General features: G+C 57.4%; 1 protein-coding gene across 8 annotated transcripts in view; it reads right to left on the bottom strand.

The window, feature by feature from the left end:
• The window catches only part of CHL1 (cell adhesion molecule L1 like), a 162018-nt gene that overhangs the window by 5034 nt on the left and 133492 nt on the right, over positions 1 to 23492 (bottom strand). For 7 of the 8 annotated variants that reach the window (XM_066244613.1, XM_066244612.1, XM_066244611.1 and 4 more), the window contains 11 exons: positions 19073 to 19197; positions 17098 to 17199; positions 16217 to 16414; positions 14799 to 14869; positions 8599 to 8821; positions 6223 to 6338; positions 5851 to 6055; positions 4837 to 4959; positions 4019 to 4198; positions 1441 to 1602; positions 662 to 793 (listed from right to left, as the gene is read on the bottom strand). In XM_066244613.1, the coding sequence (XP_066100710.1) occupies positions 662 to 793; positions 1441 to 1602; positions 4019 to 4198; positions 4837 to 4959; positions 5851 to 6055; positions 6223 to 6338; positions 8599 to 8821; positions 14799 to 14869; positions 16217 to 16414; positions 17098 to 17199; positions 19073 to 19197 (1637 nt within the window). The remainder of the gene's footprint in view (positions 1 to 661; positions 794 to 1440; positions 1603 to 4018; positions 4199 to 4836; positions 4960 to 5850; positions 6056 to 6222; positions 6339 to 8598; positions 8822 to 14798; positions 14870 to 16216; positions 16415 to 17097; positions 17200 to 19072; positions 19198 to 23492) is intronic. The other variant, XM_066244617.1, reaches the window with a different exon arrangement.

The raw sequence follows: 23492 nt of genomic DNA, 5'->3' as shown, positions 1-23492 counted from the left end.
GTGTAATTAGAAGAAGAGGCATCTGTGAAGAGGGCCTCCTAGAGAATTTAATAAGTGGAAAGTCACATTAGAAATGACTCTGGCCTGACCAGGCAGTGGCACAGTGGGTAAAGCATCGAACAGGGACGCAGAGGACCCAGGTTCGAAACCCCGAGGTCACTCGCTTCCGCACAGGCTCACCAGCTTGAGTGTGGGGTTGCTGGCTGGCGTGAGCCCAAGGTCGCTGGCTCAAGCAAGGGGTCACTCCCTCTGCTGGAGGCCCCCGGTCAAGGCACATATGAGAAAGCAATCAATGAACAACTAAGGTGCTGCAACAAAGAACTGATGCTTCTCATCTCTCCTTTCTTGTCTGTCCTTGTCTGTCCCTCTCTTTCTCTGTCACACACACAGTAAAAGCAACGATCTGCTCACCGCCCCATGTGTGAGTGAGACCAGCGGGTCCTTGTCCTTCCCCGCCTGACCCAGCTCACTGAGCACGGCCCCTTGAGCTCGGCCCACGCTGTCCCAGAGGGCAGCCGCCCCTTTTTCTTGGCTGAGTAGTGTTCCGTGGTAGAAAGGCAGCACATCTCTTTGCCCCTCCTCCCCCTGGTCAGAGGATGCCAGGGCTGTCCTCGCAGGCAGCGTGACCCCCACACGCTGGGAAGGACGCAGGACGCCCCACCTGAGTACTTGCCGCCGCGGTTCCTCTTGACGAAGCAGATCGTCAGCAGGGTGAGCGTGAGCAGGGCGACCGCGCACATCAGCCCGATGAACCAGCCCTGCGTGGCGATGTCCTCGGACAGCCCGGCGTACTCTGCAGCACAGGGGGGGGTCACACGCTGGGGGCGGGGGCCACGGGGCCCCTCGGGGGAGGTTCCAGCCTCATTTTCAAACACACAAGATAGCATCCGTCCCGTGTCCCCGTCCAGGGGCCCCCGAGGGAACGGGACGGGGACGGCGCCGGAGGGGACACACACACCGCACGCTCTCGCCTTAGGAGGGGCCCCGTGTCCCCCGAGTGGTGCCCGGGGGAGGGGGCAGAAGCCAGAGGAGGACAGGGCAGGCGGGTTAGACAGCAGGACAGGCGCAAGCAGAGGCGAGCTGGTTACTGCGGTTACTGCAGGTTGCCATGGCGACTCCCTGGTTCCTATTTTGTTTTTATCATTATTTTATTATTATTATTATTATTATTATTATCATTTGTGTGTGTTAACAAGCAGGAGAGATTTCTAGGCACCTGTTCTGGTAGGAACGACAAGGGAAGGGGCCGCTGGAGCCGCACTTGTCTCACTCAGATACTTTTGAGACGCCTCGTGGAAATGAGGTGAGACCGCTTTTATACATATGTGTGTACGTAGCTCCTGCACCGCCGTGTCCGCCCGGCCCGCGGGGACAGGGACACTCTCCACGGGACACATGCACGTCCGGTCTCGGCTCCGCCCCGAGCAGACGGGTCCTCACCTCTCCCTCTCGCCTCAACCACATCTTCAAAAATGCTACTGTTGTCCACCCAGGTCTTAGTCAGGAGGCGGACCACGTGTTCGGCTCCGGGCTCGAGCGCCTCTGCCGGGTGGCCCGTCCGGGTCCCATTGACTCCCTCGGGGGTCTTCCCGGGGCCCCGTCCTGAGAAACGCACAGAGTGGAAGCGCACAGAGCGTTAGCGTGGAACGGCGGGGCGGGGAAGGGGCACGCAGATGAACGAGAGAGCCCTCCTGCAGCAAGTCCCCCCTTCCGACGGCTCTGGAGTGATCGGACCCACAACATCGCTGCAGGCGGCCTCTGTCCACACGAGCTTCCGCCACGTCCCGTCAGGAGGAGGTGGGTGCGTGCTGGCGGGAGTGGTCCTGTTAACCCGCCCGGGCACGGGAACGGTTCGGAACCGGGATATTACACGCTGCCGTCCCGTGGATTCTGAACTCTCGCTAACCTAGCGGGACCCAAATTGAGGCCATGGAGGCTCGGAACGGAAAGCCCACGACACTTTGCTACCTGTTACTTCTCTCCTCGTGTTCCCTGTGAGCGTCGATGGAGTAGCATCAGAACACGGCCCTGTCATCAATACGGGAAATCCGTGGGAACTTACACTGCGTAAAGTGCAGGTTTATAGGGACATTTAAGTGGAAGGCACTGAGCTTTGGAACTGTTCTGAGAAACTGACACTTCTCAAGAGAGCACGACCGTACCGAGGTATTCACTGGGAAAATTCACAGATGCAGGTAAAAGGATAACTCAGGTGTAATTAAAAGCCATGTGTACCTTCACATCTTGCAAAACAAAAATCATCTAAAGAACTTTCTTTGGCTAAGAACCAACTCTACGGAATAAGTGGAAACCAGGAAATGTTAACAATTTGTGCTGAAATCAGATTGCACTATATTGAGGGCACGGGGTTCCGTAACGCTGTTCTCAGCGGGACACTGTGTGACGTGTTCAGCTTTACTTAAAAAACAACAACGTTTCCGTAGGCTACAGACTGATTGGCTAGCTTCCGACGGGTCACCAGCGTGGAAGACACGAGGCCAGCGTGTTAGTGGGGCAGAGCCGTCGGACTGCGCAGCCCTGGGGACAGAAGGCGGTTAGCCGGGACTCGAAGAGGCAGGAGTGTTAATGGAAGAAGGTAGCCCAAGCTTCTGCAGCACCCGTGAAGCAAGCCTCTCTGTTCCCGCCCTCCAGCTCCTGGCTGCTCTCTGTCCTCAGCGGGAGGCTCACCCAGACCCTGCCTTCCCTCTGCTCCCCATCCTCCAGCTCCTCGCTGGTCTCTCTCCTCAGTGGGAGGCTCACCCAGACCCTGCCTTCCCTCTGCTCCCCATCCTCCAGCTCCTGGCTGCTCTCTGTCCTCAGCAGGAGGCTCACCCAGACCCTGCCTCCCCTCTGCTCCCCATCCTCCAGCTCCTCGCTGGTCTCTGTCCTCAGCGGGAGGCTCACCCGGGCCCTGCCTCCCCTCTGCTCCCCATCCTCCAGCTCCTCGCTGGTCTCTGTCCTCAGTGGGAGGTTCACCCGGGCCCTGCCTCCCCTCTGCTCCCCGCCCTCCAGCTCCTCGCTGGTCTCTGTCCTCAGCGGGAGGCTCACCCGGGCCCTGCCTCCCCTCTGCTCCCCATCCTCCAGCTCCTCGCTGGTCTCTGTCCTCAGCGGGAGGCTCACCCGGGCCCTGCCTCCCCTCTGCTCCCCATCCTCCAGCTCCTCGCTGGTCTCTGTCCTCAGTGGGAGGCTCACCCGGGCCCTGCCTCCCCTCTGGTCCTCGTCCCTTTCTCACTCTGCTCCCCAGGGTCCCTCCTGACGCCCCGCGGACTCCAGTGCACTCTGAGCGCACTCGCTGTGTCCCCCTCTGGGGAGCTCACTGGGGAGGGAACCGGTTCTGAGTTGAAAAAAAGTGAGCGCAGGGAAATTTATTTTTACAAAAAGCTGTGCTGATGAGACCAGACGTATCGGCCGTTTTCAGGTTAGATACTGGGCACTGACCTGTGACAGGAAAACAAAACTGACACATGAGGCCACGTGTGTGTCTGTGCGTCCAGACACGGAGGTGACCCGCATCGGATCAGTGCTGGGAATTGTCCTCCGGGGCAGGGGACAAGCTGTTTATTGTTTTGGTATGAAAACATTTCCAAAAGAAAGACATCCTCCTGCCATCCCTGTGAGTAACTTTGTGACCTTATGTCCCCTGTGTTAACTAAGTAAAATGACAGCTCCTGCCCCTGTATGCACGGCGGCTGCCGCTGGACCGTTGTCTGTCAGTCGGATCAACGTGAACGTCACCAACAAGATGAACGAGTTCTGTGTCCGTGCCTGGGAAAACGCGCAGCCGGGCAGACCGAGGGCACAGTCGCCCCCGAGGACCGCGGCCGGCACACACGTGTGCGCCTCGCCTGTACTCACGGCCTGCACACGCGTGTGCGCGCCTCCCCCGCCCGTACTCACGGCCTGCACACGCGTGTGCGCGCCTCCCCCGCCCGTACTCACGGCCTGCACACGTGTGTGCGCGCCTCCCCGCCTGTACTCACGGCCTGCACACGTATGTACACGCCTCGCCCGTACTCACGGCCTGCGCCCAGCGTGACGCTCTCCTCCGTGACGGGCTTCCCGCAGCCCGCCGAGGTGCACGCCCTGACGTAGAACTTGTACTTGGTGTTGGCGCTGAGGTTGGACAGGCGCCAGGTGGGCTGGGACGGGGCTGTGATGTGGACGTCGCTCAGGTCTCCGAGCTCGTGGGTGTCGTTTACTGACGGGACAAAGAGCAGGCCTTCAGCGCGTCGGCCTTCAGGGTGGGGCACGCCGTCCCTGCCGTTGGCGTCTCTGGATGTTCCCTGGGGTGCCAGGCACCGACTTATTCATGGCGACCCACGCGCTGACCTGCACAAGGCTGGCACCTCTCGTGTGACCACAGCCCCCGGGGCGAGACCGAGGTCCAGTGAGAACGGCCTCCTTGCCCAGGGCCAGAGCCGGCCAGGGGCCCGGGTCTCCCACCAGTCAACACTGAACACGGGTTTGCCGGGACCGCCTGGCACATTGCTTTTCCTAAAGCAGTCTGGCACACCTTCCGGGAAAGGAATAGACTGTCAACACTGCGGCCTTTGTGGCCCGTGGGGTCTCTGTCGTAACCACGCAGCCTGGACATGAGAAACAGCCGTGGACAGACAGACGCGAGTGGACATGGCTGGGCTCCAACAACACTTCCTTCCTGGAAACGGGCAGCGGGCCGGAGGCGCCTCTAAGCCGGTCACAGACCCGACTCCCTGAGCTGTGTCCGGGAGGGCGTGTCGCCCGCAAGCCGCAGTCACATGGTTCTCTGCGCAGCGAGCCCAACGCTCAACAGAAACGGGACTGTTAACAGGGCACCCGACTCGAACGTCTACTTACTTATCTGGAACTGTAACAGGTAGCCAGTCAAGTTCCCGTTCAGCTCCCTGGGCAGCCCCCAGGACAGGGTGGCACTCTCTCTGTCCACTGTGATGACCTTGAGGAAGGCTGGCTGTGCAGGGACTAGAGTGTACGAGACCCAGAACAGACACTCGTCACCTAACACCTTTCTTAGGAAAAGAAGGAAAAGAAGAAGGCGGGAAGGCAAGAATGGAAGGAAGGAAGGGAGGGAGGGAGGGAGGGAGGAAGGAAGGGAGGGAGGGAGGGAGAGAGGGAGGGGAAGGGAGGGAAGGAAGGAAGGGAGGGAGGGAGGGAGGGAGGGAGGGAGGGAGGGGAAGGGAGGGAAGGAAGGAAGGGAGGGAGGGAGGGAGGAAGGAAGGGAGGGAGGGAGGAAGGAAGGGAGGGAGGGAGGGAGGGAGGGAGGGAAAGAGGGAGAGAGGGAGAAAGGAAGGAAGGGAGGTAGGGAGGGAGAGAGGGAGGGGGAAGGAGGGAAGGAAGGAAGGGAGGGAGGGAGGGAGAAAGGAAAGAAATGAGAGAGGGAGGGAGGGAAAGAGGGAGAGAGGGAGGAAGGAAGGAAGGGAGGGAGGGAGGGAGGGAGGGAGGAAGGAAATGAGAGAGGGAGAGAGGGAAAGAGGGAGAGAGGGAGGAAGGAAGGAAGGAAGGGAGGGAGGGAGGGAGGAAGGAAGGGAGGGAAGGAGGGAGGGAGGGAGGGAGGAAAGAAAGAAAAGAAAAGAGAGGAAAGAAAGAAGGAAGGAAGGAAGGAAATGAGAGAGGGAGGGAGGGAAAGAGGGAGAGAGGGAGGAAGGAAGGAAGGAAGGAAGGAAGGAAGGAAGGAAGGAAGGAAGGAAGGAAGGAAGGGCAGAAGAACCCACAGCCCCATCAGTTATAATGTTTCCTGGACACTCGACGCTGTGGCAGGAAGCACACATCCACCAGGCCTGAGACGGGACATGGTTAATCCCCCCCCCCCAGCATTCCCCCCCACGCAGGCACCAGGGCGCACGGTGGTCTCACCTCCCTCGGGCGTGTGGAAGGTGAAAGGCGTGCTCTCCGGGCCGGCGCCCTTGGAGTTGTAGGCGGAGACGGTCAGGTTGAACTCGCTGAAGGCGTCCAGGGAGGGCAGCATGCCCTGGCCCCTGGGGCCCGAGAACCTCAGGACACGCACTTCCCTGGGATGCGCCTTTCCATCCGCCAGACTCCTCGTCTTCCACCAGTTTATCTGCAACGGAACCGGGACCGTCACACGCGGGGTTCCTCTCAGCAGGGGCGCCCCCCGACCACCACGCGGGGTTCCTCTCGGCAGGGGCGCCCCCCGACCACCACGCGGGGTTCCTCTCGGCAGGGGCGCCCCCCGACCACGAGGAGGGAGCCGTGACGGAGACACACCTGGTACCCCCTCAGACGGCCGTGGACCCTGTCCTTGGGCACGGGGGACCAGGTCACGTTGATCAGCATGCTGTTCACGACGTCCACGCCCAGGATGGTCGGGGCCGCGTCTGGATCTGTGGGGGCGTGAGGGGAACGGTCAGCTTTCCATGGTCTCCGGACAGGATGACCGGGACCTCTTTCCAAAGCTGACTTTTCACACGGCTGAACCCCTGGAAAGCACTCTTGTGGACTCAGTTCCAACGGAACCGGGAGGATTTCTCGTCCTGGTGGGGGGAGCTGCCTCTGCCCACGAGGGCGTCCAGCGGGGAGAGATGCCGTGAGCCTGAGGGACACAGCGTGGGCAAGTCCACTTGACGTCCAAAGCCTGGGTGGGCGGCCGCCCTGTGGCCTGCTGCCACGGAAGCACATGAACTGGACTGACGTCCTCCCCGACACCCTCGGGAATGTCAGCCATCTAACGTCAGTAACGGCAGCTCACAGCGGAGCGAGCGCGACCCGTCAGGCATCGTTCAAGGGCCGGGTCCAGACGGGCTCACAGAACCCTCAGAACCACCGCATCGAGTGTGGGTAGAAAAGTCCAGACAGCAGGTGAACAAGGAGCGAGTCATTTCTCCATCTCGACCTTTTCATATTTTTGGGTCAAAAAGTCACTTTGGGTCCCGGGTGAACGTGGGGTGTGACTCCCCCGGGCAATCACACGGAAGGCAGGCCATGTCCTGCCTCCAGTAATCCATCTGCAAGGCTTATGATGGTGTTTGTAAGAGTGGTCACACCATCAGTACCTCGCCACTCACGCACATGTGTGTGTGCGTGCGTGTGCGTGTGTGTGCGTGTGTGTGCGTGTGTGTGTGTGTGCGTGTGTGTGCGCGCGTGTGATTCTGCACACCCATCTGGGTCTGTCTCTCCCCTGTGCGGGGAAGGCTCAGACGTGGCACGGTGGCAGGTGACCCTTAGGAGGCTGTGACCTCTGGGGCACATGCAGCTGGAAGCCACAGGACAGTGACCCGGCTTCACCAACGGAGGTGATGAATGCAGGTCTCTGATTCCTGACATCAGAATAGCTTTATCAGGAGTTAGACAATCGCAACCTTCCACCTACGTCCTCACTGCTCTACCCGGACCCTGGACCGCGCAGACACCCCCAGGAGGAAGCAGGTGCCGCACCGACGCCTCCTGGCTGGCATGCCCCCCACCCCACAGGCGGAGGCTGAGGATGCACTGAGAGGGACTGCTCTCCAGGCGGGGGGCACCACTGGGAGGGACTACTCTCCGGGGCGAGGGCGGGGGGCACCAATGGGAGGGACTGCTCTCCATGGCGGGGGGCACCACTGAGAGGGACTGCTCTCCGGGCGGGGGGCACCACTGGGAGGGACTGCTCTCCGGGCGGGGGGCACCACTGGGAGGGACTGCTCTCCGGGCGGGGGGGCACCACTGGGAGGGACTGCTCTCCGGGCGGGGGGCACCACTGGGAGGGACTGCTCTCCGGGCGGGGGGCACCACTGAGAGGGACTGCTCTCCGGGGCGGGGGGCACCACTGAGAGGGACTGCTCTCCAGGCGGGGGGCACCACTGGGAGGGACTGCTCTCCAGGCGGGGGGCACCACTGGGAGGGACTGCTCTCTGGGCGGGGGGCACCACTGGGAGGGACTGCTCTCCGGGGCGGGGGGCACCACTGGGAGGGACTGCTCTCCGGGGCGGGGGGCGGGGGGCACCACTGAGAGGGACTGCTCTCCGGGCGGGGGGCACCACTGAGAGGGACTGCTCTCCAGGCGGGGGGCACCACTGGGAGGGACTGCTCTCCGGGGCGGGGGGCACCACTGGGAGGGACTGCTCTCCGGGGCAGGGGCGGGGGGCACCACTGAGAGGGACTGCTCTCCGGGGCGGGGGGCACCACTGGGAGGGACTGCTCTCCGGGTGGGGGGCACCACTGGGAGGGACTGCTCTCCGGGCGGGGGGCACCACTGGGAGGGACTGCTCTCCGGGCAGGGGGCACCACTGGGAGGGACTGCTCTCCGGGCAGGGGGCACCACTGGGAGGGACTGCTCTCTGGGTGGGGGCACCACTGGGAGGGACTGCTCTCCGGGCGGGGGGCACCACTGGGAGGGACTGCTCTCCGGGGCGGGGGGCACCACTGGGAGGGACTGCTCTCCGGGCGGGGGGCAACACTGGGAGGGACTGCTCTCCGGGGCGGGGGGGCACCACTGGGAGGGACTGCTCTCCGGGGCGGGGGGCACCACTGAGAGGGACTGCTCTCCGGGCGGGGGGCACCACTGGGAGGGACTGCTCTCCGGGCGGGGGGCACCACTGAGAGGGACTGCTCTCCGGGCGGGGGGCACCACTGAGAGGGACTGCTCTCTGGGCGGGGGGCACTCACAGTCTTCCCCGGAGTAGAGCACCACCGGCTGGGGCTCAGGGCCGGCGCCCAGGTGGTTGACGGCTTGGACCTGCACGTCGTAGGGGGCGTAGACCGCCGGCGTCATCACCCGCAGGCTGTGCTCTCGGACTGTCTCCTCCTCCCACTCCATCAGGGCTCCCTGGGGCTTCCAGGCCACGCGGTACTCCAGCCCCGGTCCGTTCTGCTCCATGGGCTTCAGAGGCTAGAGCACAAGGCGGGACTCGTCAGTGACGGGGGCGGGGGGGGAGGGGCGGGGACAGGCCCCTGGTGTGGCACGAGGAGGTGATGGACAGGTCGGGTCCGGAGAGATGACCGCCCTCTCTGCAGTTAGAAAACGGTGAATGTTTCCGTCACTCTGTTAGGTTTGAACGTGTGTCCGACCTCCCCGCGTCATAAGGACCCCACGGCTCAGATGCCTGGACTCTGTCCTTGGGGTCCAGTCTAACTTTACATAAGAATCTACTAGGAAATCCCACACAGGGGGGCGGGGCGGGTCAGCCTTCATCCACGTGCTTGTGCCGTCCACCTGTCACCCTCTCAGAACTACAGATCCCGAGTCCCGGGGCCACGAATGAGATCTGACCTCGCCTCCCACCAGATCTCCCCCGCCCCCCAACTCCAGCCTCCCCCACCTTCTTCCCAGGGGAAAAGCAGAGAGCAATCTTTATTTTTGGAGAAGATGCATGTTTATACAGCTGTACCCAGAACAGGTAATACCTGTCAAAAGTAACATAATGTCCCAGCGCCTGGTCATTCTGTTTCTGTTTCTTTAAAAAGAACTCCCACCTCGCCCCTCACCCCAAACACACACACACACACACACACACACACACTCACACACACACACACACACACTCACACACACACACACACACACACACACACACACACTTTACTTTGCTGCACAGGAATATTTAGGGGCAGAATTTCTAGTCCGGGAAATCGCTGGTTTACCCCTCACTTGTTCAACAGCAACACTTGAACTCACAAAACGTTAACGTGATGTAAACCAGCACATGAATTTCACAAACACGGGCGTGTGCATTGAAGGAGAGCCATTATGGAAAACACATGACAGATGTGACGTCCGCCCCCGACGGTGAGGTTCTCTTCTACGAGCGGTGACTCTGTCCGTGTGTGTGCGTGGCTCAATCATGTCGCTCACAGTGTTCCCACGGAATCAGCAACACTCCCTGACTCAACCGAATTGACTAAGCTACTCGTTAGAGGCACTGGTTGGCATGAAGTGGAAAGCATAGTGTTATAAGCCGGTGAAATAATTTCAGTTCTATGTTGATTCCAAGGGGAATACTTGCATTAGCTAGCAGACACATACACTCACAAAAAAAAATTTTTTTTAAAGCTAAAAGAAAGAAAGAAAGAAAGAAAGAAGAAAGAAAGAAAGAAAGAAAGAAAGAAGAAAGAAAGAAAGAAAGAAAGAAAGAAAGAAAGAAAGAAAGAAAGGAAAAGAAAAGAAAGAAAGCTTCTGAGATTTCCCACGTACTCGTGCCTTCCTTGGGAAGTCTTGCCCTAAGAGAACTTTTACCCTCATCTGGATATAAATTCACCAGGAGCGTGGCACTGCCCGGATGAACCAGGCCACGACTCTAGTCTGGTGCTGTCCTCCGGAATGACTGTGCCCTCCGCCCGACCAACAGCACCGTGTGTGTGTGTGTGTGTGTGTGTGTGTGTGTGTGTGATGTTCCTCTGTGTGCACACGCCCTGCGCCAGGGCACACAGCTACAGTAGGTGAAGCTCTCTGGAAAAAAATGTCAAAATGAGCCCTGCCGTCGTAGGTCAAGCTTTTCAGAAAGAATTTTATCTACGAGGCCGGTGGCCTCCATGGTGGCTGAACTCCTCAAGAAAGAGCAGGGACATTCTGCTTTCGGCTTCCAGACAATGGACACCAGAGGCTCGGCCAGCTCTCGGTAGGGAGCCACCAGCCTGTCCCCTGAGCAACGTGTCTCTAAAAACGAGGTTCTTCACTTGGGGCCTGGGGGCATCTCTGGGAGGGTCCTTCAAAGGACCTGAGGAGTCCAGGAAATTATTAGCAACATTTTCCATGTTTGATCTTCAAGAAGAGCCCACACGCCCACCCTGTTTTCAAAGAGACCCAGGAACAAAGCCAGGTCAACGCCGGGTCCAGGAACTGGGCAGGCGGCCACACTGCTGTCATTCCGTCTGAACACAGGTGACGGGAAAGTTCCTATTTCACCACCAGACCGCAGTGGAGCTGGTGTTCCGGGTCTTGTTCTGTTTTGGTGTCCATGAGATTAGAAATTGGCTATTTTATGGAAGCTCAATTTTTCCCCCCATTTGATTTTAGAGAAATAGAGGGGGGGGGGGGAGAGAGAGAGAGAGAGAGAGAGGGAGGGAGGGAGGGAGGGAAACATCAATTTCTTGTTTCACTTAGTTATTCCATTTTAGTTGTGCATCCATTGATTGCTTTTCATAAGTGCCCTGACAGAGAGAGAAACTGTAGCCTCGCCCCGGCCGGTTGCTCAGTGGTAGAGCGTCTGCCCAGTGTGTGAATGTCCCGGGTTCGATTCCCAGTCAGGGCACACAGGAGAAGCGCCCATCTGCTTCTTTACCCCTCCCCCTCTTGCTTCTCTCCCTCTCTCTGTCTCTCTCTCTCTCTCTTCTCCTCCTGTAGCCATGGCTTGATTGGAGAGAGTTGGCCCCGGGCACTGAGATGGCTCCCTGGCCTCTGCCTCAGGTGCTAAGAAGAGCTCAGCTGCTGAGCAACGGAGCAACACCCCAGATGGGCAGAGCATTGCCCCCTACTGGGCTTGCTGAGTGGATCCCAGTCAGGGCACACGTGGGAGTCTGTCTCTCTGCTTCCCCTCCTTGCATTGAATTAAAAAAAAAAAAAGAAAAAAACTGCAGCCCAGAAAAAAACTGCTGGGATGATGCTCTATCCACTGGGAAACCCGGCCAGGGTTGAAGCTCAAATTTAACATACCTGTACTTGTTCTTAAGAGCAAGAGAAAATGTCAAGCAAATATCATCCTGCTATAATCATTTAACGAATTGGGTAACAGAGGGGTCTTCCTTTCTGTTCTAAGGAATAGGACATTATCACTTTTTAAACACTTAAAACATGCCATGACACATGACCCACCGTGTATCGTAAAGTAACTTTTAGAAGATAATGCTAACCAAAATGACTAGTTATATTCAGTTTTAACAAAAGGCATTACTTTAAAAAAATGTCTTTAATATTTAATGTGAGTGACTGATTCATAAAGGTAATTCACATGCAATAGAACATGAGCTATAAACTGTAAGATAAACTAAAATTTGTTTTGATTGTAAACTAAGAAAAGGTCACCCATTAAGTTACAAAATGATCAGTGACCCGCACACAAGGCTCTGCCTCCTGCTTCCTATGAGGAATTTTTCATTATGTTACATATTACTTTATTTCTAATGCATTTGTTTACCGTCTGTCCTTCTAACCAGAACAGACGTCCTCGGAAAGCAAAGACCTTACTTTTTATTACTTCCCCATACAAACAAGGCCCTCCTAATGCATCAATTACTCCTAGTTGGTCCGTGATTAATGCTCAAACAAACAAACAAAAAACCCCACAAAACAAGCAAAAATAAGGAATCAGGGGTGCTTCCTCTGCTCCTGGTATCATCTGAGTTCTAACAATCCCTTTGTGAAAGGCCAGCTTTTCTAGAAACAGACTTCTTCTCTCTGGTCACTGTCATGGAGACAGATTCCAGTCTCTGGAGGGTCAGGGGATTCCCTCCCTGTCTGTCTGTCCACCTGGGGAACACCTGGCACCCGCCTCCAGCCGCCAGGACAAGCCCCGCAAAACAAGCTCCGGTGAACAGATGTGCGTCAGCTTAGCTGGTGGGCCGGCGGGGATCAGATCTCTGACATCTCGATACAATGTCACACATCTCTGACATCTCGATACAATGTCACACACATCTCTGACATCTCGATACAATGTCACACACATCTGACATCTCGATATAATGTCACACACATCTCTGACATCTCTGATACAATGTCACACACATCTCTGACATCTCGATACAATGTCACACATGCTGAACTGCGCCCTGAAGGCAGCTTGTCAATGCCGGTCCAGACCTCCCTGATGATGGATGACCTCCTCCCTCTTGTCTGTTAATTGCTTAAGTGCAGGTTGCTTACGCTTCGAAAACAAACGGCAAACCCTTTCTTAGTGCCGGCTCATCCTTGCTCTTGTGCACCTTGGGGCATGACCTCCACGACGGACCCGGCACACAACCCCGGGTGAGGCCACTGACCCTGGAGCCCAGCGCCTCGGTGGCAGGGCGGGGCTGACACCAGGAGCTGCCAGGGCGCCCAGAGAACAGGTGCGGATCGGCGCCTGGAGGTTGGCGCTGCGCCCTCTGCAGACCTGACCCGCTCATCAGTCACACGGCGTCCCTGTCCCACTATCGGGCGTGGCCTCTGCCTTACGAAATCTTCTATGGGACTTGGAGGGAGGGCAAGACAGAGATACTCTACAGCAGGGGTCTCAAACTCGCGGCCCACGGGCCGCATGTGGCCCGCCGAACAATTTTGTGCGGCCCGCAGACTAATCCACGAAGTTCAAAATGTTTTGGATAAAATTAAGTAAGCCTAGGGGCCTACTTGTATTTTTCATTTCTCTAGCATCCTAGCTAGATATTAGCTTAGTTAACAACAGTTGTGATGCGAACTACAGTTTCTGGTCGTTTTGTGACACTGAGTAAACTGCATGCACGATTGTGCTTGTTGTACTGATTTTTTGTTTGTTTGTTTTCAACTGCAGTGAGAAAAGTGTTGCGTAACAGTTGCCTTTTGTAGACCTAGTGCAGCCCGCCGAACCGCTGTGATCTTGCTCTGCGGCCCACATGCTGAGTTGAGTTTGAGACCCCTGCTCTACAGGAATAAATCACTGACATCGTTTCGGATGGTAAGTAAATGAAGCAAATATCAAGATAACACCGTAGCAACTACCTCTGATCACAAGTTCAAGTGAAGAGTAATATTTTTGAATATATTTAGTGTCTGTCTATTGCCAATTTTTACTTTAAGTTGGCAAAACTTAGTTTCACTGACACGGTAATAAGAGGTAGGCACTGATACAAAAATATTCACTATTTTGCAGGCGTGGGCCATGGGATTGCGGAAAGAAATCCTAACGCCAAAGTGTACATGAGGGGAAAAAAATCAGACTAAACTTCATACATCTTAAAACTCTCTCAAAAATCATACCTGGAGTGAGGTCTGGAAATAAATTAGTATATTCCAGCACACATTCAAAAACGTTCTGTGTTCATGTAAAATTCAGTAAGTTCAACGTTTTCAGAACTATTATTAATCAGAATGGCTGAACGGTGCGATCTGCTTCTAAGCAGGTTAAAAAAATACTTGCTCGTGAAGTATGTCCGCACAATAGAGGAGGGACCTGTTCCCCACACGGACAGAAGAAATTCAGAAATCACACGAACGTTTGCTGAGCAGATATAAAATGATATGCCATACTTAAAGAGTAGCATCTATTTAAACACTTTGAACAGAGATGAGCGGTGGGGGGTGGAAGCATTTCAGGTCCAAAGACATCCATGTTTAGATTCTAGCCGGTGTGGTCCTCAGTGTCCAGGTCTAGAACATGGTGTAAATGATGTTCTTGGTGACAAGGTTGTCCTCGGAACCAGATGTATACACAAGCCCAATGCTAGTGCTGCGTAAAAACGTTGACTATTATTTGGGAGTCATTCTTTTGATAGACATACTATTCCAAAATTTAGTAAAAAGTTAAGATTTTCAGATTGTTTTCCTGAATGGGAGAAAATTTAAAGAATACTGGAAATAAAACTGTTAGGACTCTGAAACATTTCGTAACGAGGTATAATTAAATCAACCTGAATAATTTTTTAAAAATTATTGACCACTGTAAAATGTTATTTCACAACATTAGAATTCCAAAGATCTTTGAAACCTACACATAAAATGCATTTACAAAATATAGTAATAGATACGGCTCTCAGAAATTAGGGGGTATTTCAAAATGAACATGAAGCGATACAATATCCTCTAATGTTTGTGAGCAGTGAAAAGAGAAATAGCTGCTCTCCCTTCCCTTAAAGCAAACGGATGGAAAGGAAAGAGGAGAAAGAACACAAGAAAAACGGCAATAAAGGTCACGTACCTCCCACTTTATAATCATCTCCTTGGGTTGAGAGGCCTGAACCCGGATGTTTTGTGGGTTCCTGTCGGGAGCTGAAAAATTACAAGCGTTAACATTGTGTTTTTCCATTGTAGGGTCCATGGCAGGCAAATCACCAAATCTCCCCCCCACCCTGCAAAACTCGACTTCGTAACTTTGATATATTTATTAATGTCTATCAAGCTCAGTTTCTAAAACAATTTAAAACAGCCTTATTGAGATTTAATCGACACATGCCATTGTGTATGTGCAAGGAGTCCCATGCAGTATTTGATAAAAGTAGGTAGAAAAATACGGGCATCGTATATTTATGTAATATAATCGTATACATTGCAAACGATTACCAGAGTGAGAAGAGTTCACACATCCAGCCCCTCACATAAGGCAGCTTTAAAGCGTATATTTTATCTAAAGGAGCACAAGGGGTGTCCTGGCATCACAGAATTATTCCACGGAGAGAAGACGGTTTACTCTCTTCTACCTTCATTTAAATTTGCTCTTGAAATGTTTACATCTGAATTTTAAAATCCTAAAACGACTTTTAAAAATGCGTTTTCATTTTAAACCTGCTTTATTTTTTTTCCTATTAGAATTATCACTAGAAATTTATGTTGTACATATTTGCCTCTAAGCTAATAAAATGAAAACATCAGGTATTGATATCAACAGCCGGCAACAGGAACTAGAAATAGGAACTGGTGGGTCACGTGCCCGGAATCTGGTATACGGAAGGGCTGAGTGTGAAGTTCAGTGCCAAGTTCAACTGATACTCAGAGCACACGAGGCTCTGCTCAGCTGCTGCTCCTCCTTGCTATTCTCAGTCCTGAAAGGGAACTAATGTCCTAGCATATTTATTTCAGACGGGGGATGAACGGCATGTTTTATTCTGCATTGATGACCGAAGCCAATTCAGTAACGTATCAGCATTGCCATTCTTGGAATTAAAAAAAAATAAAATAAAAAACCAAACAGAAACATGTGAGTCTTAGGAATCTAGGTAAATATTGAGGTACGATAAATAAACCAGGTGGCATACAATTAATGAGGCCCGATGCCCTGAAATTTAACAAGCTTCCTATAATAAGAGTTTAATTAGTGGGGTCCCTGACCTTCTCTCTGTATGCTGAACCCTCTTTAGACCTGATTTGAACGTGATCTTGGGCTCTCAGAAGTCGCCCAGTGGGACGTCCACTCACACCCCTGCCCTCGGATTTCTGGTCGGTATCCAACACTGAGGCGATTCTTCACGAGACGGCGCGATCTGAATGTTCTTCTGCATGTTGTTAATTTATTGGGGAAAATCTAAAGCCCTTGCCTGCTCCAGAGATGACTTTCTAAAGACAGTCACCGGCTGGGGCAGGACAGAAACGTCTGCTTGGGGACCTGACGTGGACACCCACCGGCCGGAGGCGTCTCGTGGTGGTCAGACGGCTGGCTGGGGCGGCTCCTGCCGACCTCGTTCACGGCCAGGACCCTGAACTGGTACCGCACGTAGGGCGCCAGAGGTAACAGGACCGAGGTCTCCTCCCCACCGACCACGGTCAGCTCCGCCCACCGGCCGGGCTCCTCCTTGTCGCCCTCGAACTCGACGACATACTCTGGGGGGACAGAGAGACCGCCGCGGGCGTGTGTCTGAGAGACGGGGAGATGGACGCCTGGCAGTCACGGTCAGTCACAAAGGGCGCTGCAGGGAGGGCTACTCAGCGGCCGGGGCCACGCGCGGGGAGGGCGACTCAGCAGCCGGGGCCACGTGAGGGGAGGGCGACTCAGCGGCCGGGGCCACGCGCGAGGAGGGCGACTCAGCGGCTGGGGCCACGCGCGGGGAGGGCGACTCAGCAGCCGGGGCCACGCGCGGGGAGGGCGACTCAGCAGCCGGGGCCACGTGAGGGGAGGGCGACTCAGCGGCCGGGGCCACGCGCGAGGAGGGCGACTCAGCGGCCGGGGCCACGCGCGAGGAGGGCGACTCAGCGGCCGGGGCCACGCGCGAGGAGGGCGACTCAGCGGCCGGGGCCACGCGCGAGGAGGGCGACTCAGCGGCCGGGGCCACGCGCGAGGAGGGCGACTCAGCGGCCGGGGCCACGCGCGAGGAGGGCGACTCAGCGGCCGGGGCCACGCGTGAGGAGGGCGACTCAGCGGCCGGGGCCACGCGCGAGGAGGGCGACTCAGCGGCTGGGGCTATGCGCGGCTTGGAGGTCACGCTGTCTGGGGGTGAGGGTGGGCGGGGCCTGTCTGGGGGTGAGGGTGGGCGGGGTTGGGGAGCAGCTGCCCCGGGAGCCCCTACCGCTGATGTTGCTCTGGTGGCTGTCCCCCGCGTCCCACGTCAGCCGCACGCTCCGGTTCTGCCGCTCCGACAGGCGGAGGTTTTCCGGGGGATCCGGGACGTCTGGGGACAGACAGAAGGGGGGGCTGAGGAGGGCACAGGCGGCGGCTTCGCTGCCCTGACCCCTCACTCGGGCTCGTGGTCAGCCTCCGTCCCGTCTGGGCCGGCCAGGTGCCCTCCGGTTCCCTGTCACAGGCCACGTCCCCCAGCCATCCCCTGTTGGAAGTATCACCCCTGCTCTGAGCACAGGAGAGGAAACCGTGAAGACGTATCAGCCCCCCGAGTCTGGGGAGCTCACAGCTTTCCACCAAGACTCTCAAAAGCCGCAGCAGGACGTCGGGCGCGGGGGAGGGGAGCGGTTCCTGGAGCCCCATCAGAGACCCGTCTGGGGAGGGGACAGCCTGGGTGGACGGAGCTGGCCTGCGGGGAGGGGGGACGGGGAGGACAGCCGCCCCCACCCTCCAGGCCAGGGCCTCACGGCTGAGCAGAGCCTGAGAGGAGTGAGTGTGTGCTGACCCTGGGCATGCAGGTCAGGCCTCCAGACCACGGAGGAGGGTTACTGCGGGAGCCAAACTGGGGGGACACCCAGCAGACGGCCCGAGGGCTTCCACCGGGGGTGAACCGGGGGTAGCTGCCTTCGTTGCACAGTCCAGGGGTTTCTAATGAGGACTGTCATTTGAAAAATCAACGGAAGGCATTCCCGTGCAGAAGGGCTGAATACCCCCTCCCGTCCTGGAGCCCTGGGGGCTTGGACTTTGCCCCTAGTTGCAGCCTGACCACCGCCCAGAGCCAGGGCCCAGCATGGAGCCTGACCACCGCCCAGAGCCAGGGCCCAGCGTGGAGCCTGACCACCGCCCAGAGCCAGGGCCCAGCGTGGAGCCTGACCACTGCCCAGAGCCAGGGCCCAGCGTGGCCACACCAGCCGTCCCCACTCCTGACCACCGCCCAGAGCCAGGGCCCAGCGTGGAGCCTGACCACTGCCCAGAGCCAGGGCCCAGCGTGGAGCCTGACCACTGCCCAGAGCCAGGGCCCAGCGCGGAGCCTGACCACTGCCCAGAGCCAGGGCCCAGCGTGGCCCCACACCAGCCATCCCCGCTCCTGACCACTGCCCAGAGCCAGGGCCCAGCGTGGAGCCCGACCACTGCCCAGAGCCAGGGCCCAGCGTGGCCCCACACCAGCCGTCCCCGCTCCTGACCACTGCCCAGAGCCAGGGCCCAGCATGGAGCCTGACCACTGCCCAGAGCCAGGGCCCAGCGTGGAGCCTGACCACTGCCCAGAGCCAGGGCCCAGCGTGGAGCCTGACCACTGCCCAGAGCCAGGGCCCAGCGTGGAGCCTGACCACTGCCCAGAGCCAGGGCCCAGCGTGGAGCCTGACCACTGCCCAGAGCCAGGGCCCAGTGTGGAGCCTGACCACTGCCCAGAGCCAGGGCCCAGCGTGGAGCCTGACCACCGCCCAGAGCCAGGGCCCAGCGTGGAGCCTGACCACTGCCCAGAGCCAGGGCCCAGCGTGGCCTCACACCAGCCATCCCCGCTCCTGACCACTGCCCAGAGCCAGGGCCCAGCGTGGAGCCTGACCACCGCCCAGAGCCAGGGCCCAGCGTAGCCCCACACCATTGTCCCCGCTCCTGAGCCCCACCTCTCTGCTCACGGAGGGCAGCCGAGAGCCCCAGGACCCCGAGCATGCCTCAGACTCCTCAGCCAACAGCCCGCCTGCCCCCACGGCGACGGGCAACACTCCCCACGGAGGGAAAGGGAGTCAAGCGTGAATCAACTTCTTCACGGACGGAAGAGGAGAAAGTATATGAAACAGAGTGGCCACTTAATTGAAAAATTCAAACGTAGCAGTCTCTGTGCGGGGCCTAGATAGTATCTGGCTGGATTTAGTCCGTCTTGCAGGAGGAAGGAACCGGCACTCCCCCCCCCCCAGCCCGCTTACCGAGGACCGTGATGTGAGTTCGGTCGGTGACGCTGTCCAGGGCGGTGTGCGCGGAGCAGGAGTACACACCTTGGTCCTCCGGGGTGACGTTAGAGATGGTCAGGTGCGCGCCATCGATGGTCACCCTGCAGAGGAACGCGGGGACCGGATGAGGACGAGGACAGCACACGGGCCTTTCAGACACGTGCCTGGCGAACCCCCTTCCAAAAGAGAAAGAACACCAACATCACACGATGCAAATATCATCACAGGCTGCCGCAGCCGCCACGGAGAACGGAGGCAGAAAGCCTCACTCCTTGGGGACACACACACACACACACGGCCATCGGAGAACAGAGACAGAAAGCCTTACTCCTCAGACACACACACACACACACACACACATACACACACACGTCCACACGGCCATCGGAGACAGAAAGCCTCACTCCTCGGACACACACACACACACACACACGTCCACACGGCCATCGGAGACAGAAAGCATCACTCCTCAGACACACACACACACACACACACACACGTCCACACGGCCATCGGAGAACAGAGACAGAAAGCCTCACTCCTCAGACACACACACACACACACACACACACACACAGACACAAGTCCACATGGCCATCGGAGAACAGAGACAGAAAGCATCACTCCTCGGACACACACACACACACACACACACACACACATCCACACGGCCATCGGAGAACAGAGACAGAAAGCATCACTCCTCGGACACACACACACACACACACGTCCACACGGCCATCGGAGAACAGAGACAGAAAGCATCACTCCTCGGACACACACACACACACACACACGTCCACACGGCCATCGGAGAACAGAGACAGAAAGCCTCACTCCTCGGACACACACACACACACACACACACACACACAGACACACGGCCATCGGAGATCGGAGACAGAAAGCCTCACTCCTCAGACACACACACACACACACACACACACACACACGTCCACACGGCCATCGGAGAACAGAGACAGAAAGCCTCACTCCTTGGACACACACACACACACACACACACACGTCCACACGGCCATCGGAGAACAGAGACAGAAAGCATCACTCCTCGGACACACACACACACACACACACACGTCCACACGGCCATCGGAGAACAGAGACAGAAAGCCTCACTCCTCAGACACACACACACACACACACACACACACGGCCATCGGAGAACAGAGACAGAAAGCCTCACTCCTCGGACACACACACACACACACACACACACACACACACACGGCCATCGGAGAACAGAGACAGAAAGCCTCACTCCTCGGACACACACACACACACACACACACACACGTCCACACGGCCATCGGAGATCGGAGACAGAAAGCCTCACTCCTCAGACACACACACACACACACACACACACACACACAGACACACGGCCATCGGAGATCGGAGACAGAAAGCCTCACTCCTCAGACACACACACACACACACACACACACACACACACACGTCCACACGGCCATGAACGGGTGCAGTTCCACTTGGCTTTGCTCTTAGTGACCACACTCCACCGCGTGCTGTGGGCTTGGGCTGTATCACCGTGTGTGTCTGCACACACACCGCACACCAGCTCCGACAGCTCTGAGAAAGTCTCACCCAGATGCTCATGTGGGGAACCCACTGGGACCAGCCCGGCTGCTTCCCCAGGGGCGGAGTCTGCCGCTCACAGCTCCTGGGAGCCAGTGCCCTGCCCGGGTGGGGAACGGTGACCTCTGCTGCTGACCTGTGCCTGCCGTCCCTGCCACCCCCAGCAGACAGCTCCGGGATGTCTGACGGTTAAACTGCGGGCTAATCTGGACAGCAGAGGGCAGGCCAGCCTTCCTTTTGCATATTGTCTGCTGCAAGCACCTTTGATCACCTGCCAGGTCATAATCGAGCTCGTTATGTGAAAAAAAAATTTATATAAATTACAACTCTTACCGCACCTTAAAAAAAATCAAGTCCAATCACCTTTGAACTATGTTTGCAGCAGTTTGCTATTCAGATGAAATAAATGCTGTCATCTCTATGGGGACAGACACTCTAAGTGAGAGGGTTCACCCAAGACTCACACCAACCGCTGAGAAGCTGGGATCAGAGGAAACCATGGGAAGCTGTGGGCAGTGTGACCTCGTCCTGCTGTCTGATTACGGGCACAGGACCACTGTTTCCCCGCTGTGGGCAGTGTGACCTCGTCCTGCTGTCTGATTACAGGGACAGGGACCACTGTTTCCCCGCTGTGGGCAGTGTGACCTCGTCCTGCTGTCTGATTACGGGCACAGGACCACTGTTTCCCCACTGTGGGCAGTGTGACCTCGTCCTGCTCTCTGATTACAGGGACAGGGACCACTGTTTCCCCGCTGTGGGCAGTGTGACCTCGTCCTGCTGTCTGATTACGGGCACAGGACCACTGTTTCCCCGCTGTGGGCAGTGTGACCTCGTCCTGCTGTCTGATTACGGGCACAGGACCACTGTTTCCCCGCTGTGGGCAGTGTGACCTCGTCCTGCTGTCTGATTACGGGCACAGGGACCACTGTTTCCCCGCTGTGGGCAGTGTGACCTCGTCCTGCTGTCTGATTACGGGCACAGGACCACTGTTTCCCCGCTGTGGGCAGTGTGACCTCATCCTGCTGTCTGATTACAGGGACAGGGACCACTGTCTCCCCGCTGTGGGCAGTGTGACCTCGTCCTGCTGTCTGATTACGGGCACAGGGACCACTGTTTCCCCGCTGTGGGCAGTGTGACCTCGTCCTGCTGTCTGATTACGGGCACAGGACCACTGTCTCCCCGCTGTGGGCAGTGTGACCTCGTCCTGCTGTCTGATTACGGGCACAGGGGCCACTGTCTCCCCGCTGTGGGCAGTGTGACCTCGTCCTGCTGTCTGATTACGGGCACAGGGACACTGTTTCCCCGCTGTGGGCAGTGTGACCTCGTCCTGCTGTCTGATTACAGGTGCACAGGGACCACTGTTTCCCCGCTGTGGGCAGTGTGACCTCGTCCTGCTGTCTGATTACGGACACAGGGACCACTGTCTCCCCGCTGTGGGCAGTGTGACCTCGTCCTGCTGTCTGATTACGGGCACAGGGGCCACTGTCTCCCCGGGCAGTATGACCTCGTCCTGCTGTCTGATTACAGTGACAGGGGCCACTGTCTCCCCGCTGTGGGCAGTGTGACCTCGTCCTGCTGTCTGATTACAGGGACAGGGGCCACTGTCTCCCCGCTGTGGGCAGTATGACCTCGTCCTGCTGTCTGATTACAGGGACAGGGGCCACTGTCTCCCCGCTGTGGGCAGTGTGACCTCGTCCTGCTGTCTGATTACAGGGACAGGGACACTGTTTCCCCGCTGTGGGCAGTGTGACCTCGTCCTGCTGTCTGATTACAGGGACAGGGACCACTGTCTCCCCGCTGTGGGCAGTGAGACCTCGTCCTGCTGTCTGATTACGGGCACAGGGACCACTGTCTCCCCGCTGTGGGCAGTGTGACCTCGTCCTGCTGTCTGATTACAGGTGCACAGGGACCACTGTTTCCCCGCTGTGGGCAGTGTGACCTCGTCCTGCTGTCTGATTACGGGCACAGGGGCCACTGTCTCCCCGCTGTGGGCAGTGTGACCTCGTCCTGCTATCTGATTACGGGCACAGGGGCCACTGTCTCCCCGCTGTGGGCAGTGTGACCTCGTCCTGCTGTCTGATTACGGACACAGGGACCACTGTTTCCCCGCTGTGGGCAGTATGACCTCGTCCTGCTGTCTGATTACAGGGACAGGGGCCACTGTCTCCCCGCTGTGGGCAGTGTGACCTCGTCCTGCTGTCTGATTACAGGGACAGGGACCACTGTCTCCCCGCTGTGGGCAGTGTGACCTCGTCCTGCTGTCTGATTACGGACACAGGGACCACTGTTTCCCCGCTGTGGGCAGTATGACCTCGTCCTGCTGTCTGATTACAGTGACAGGGGCCACTGTCTCCCCGCTGTGGGCAGTGTGACCTCGTCCTGCTGTCTGATTACAGGGACAGGGGCCACTGTCTCCCCGCTGTGGGCAGTGTGACCTCGTCCTGCTGTCTGATTACAGGGACAGGGGCCACTGTCTCCCCGCTGTGGGCAGTGTGACCTCGTCCTGCTGTCTGATTACAGGGACAGGGACACTGTTTCCCCGCTGTGGGCAGTGTGACCTCGTCCTGCTGTCTGATTACGGGGACAGGGACCACTGTCTCCCCGCTGTGGGCAGTGTGACCTCGTCCTGCTGTCTGATTACGGGGACAGGGACCACTGTTTCCCCGCTGTGGGCAGTATGACCTCGTCCTGCTGTCTGATTACAGGGACAGGGGCCACTGTCTCCCCGCTGTGGGCAGTGTGACCTCGTCCTGCTGTCTGATTACGGGCACAGGGGCCACTG

This window comes from Saccopteryx bilineata, chromosome 10 (genome assembly GCF_036850765.1).
Source record: "Saccopteryx bilineata isolate mSacBil1 chromosome 10, mSacBil1_pri_phased_curated, whole genome shotgun sequence".
Taxonomy (NCBI): Eukaryota; Metazoa; Chordata; class Mammalia; order Chiroptera; family Emballonuridae; genus Saccopteryx; species Saccopteryx bilineata.
The sequence above is the reverse complement of the archived record's forward strand: the minus strand, read 5'-3'. Positions and strand labels throughout refer to the sequence as shown.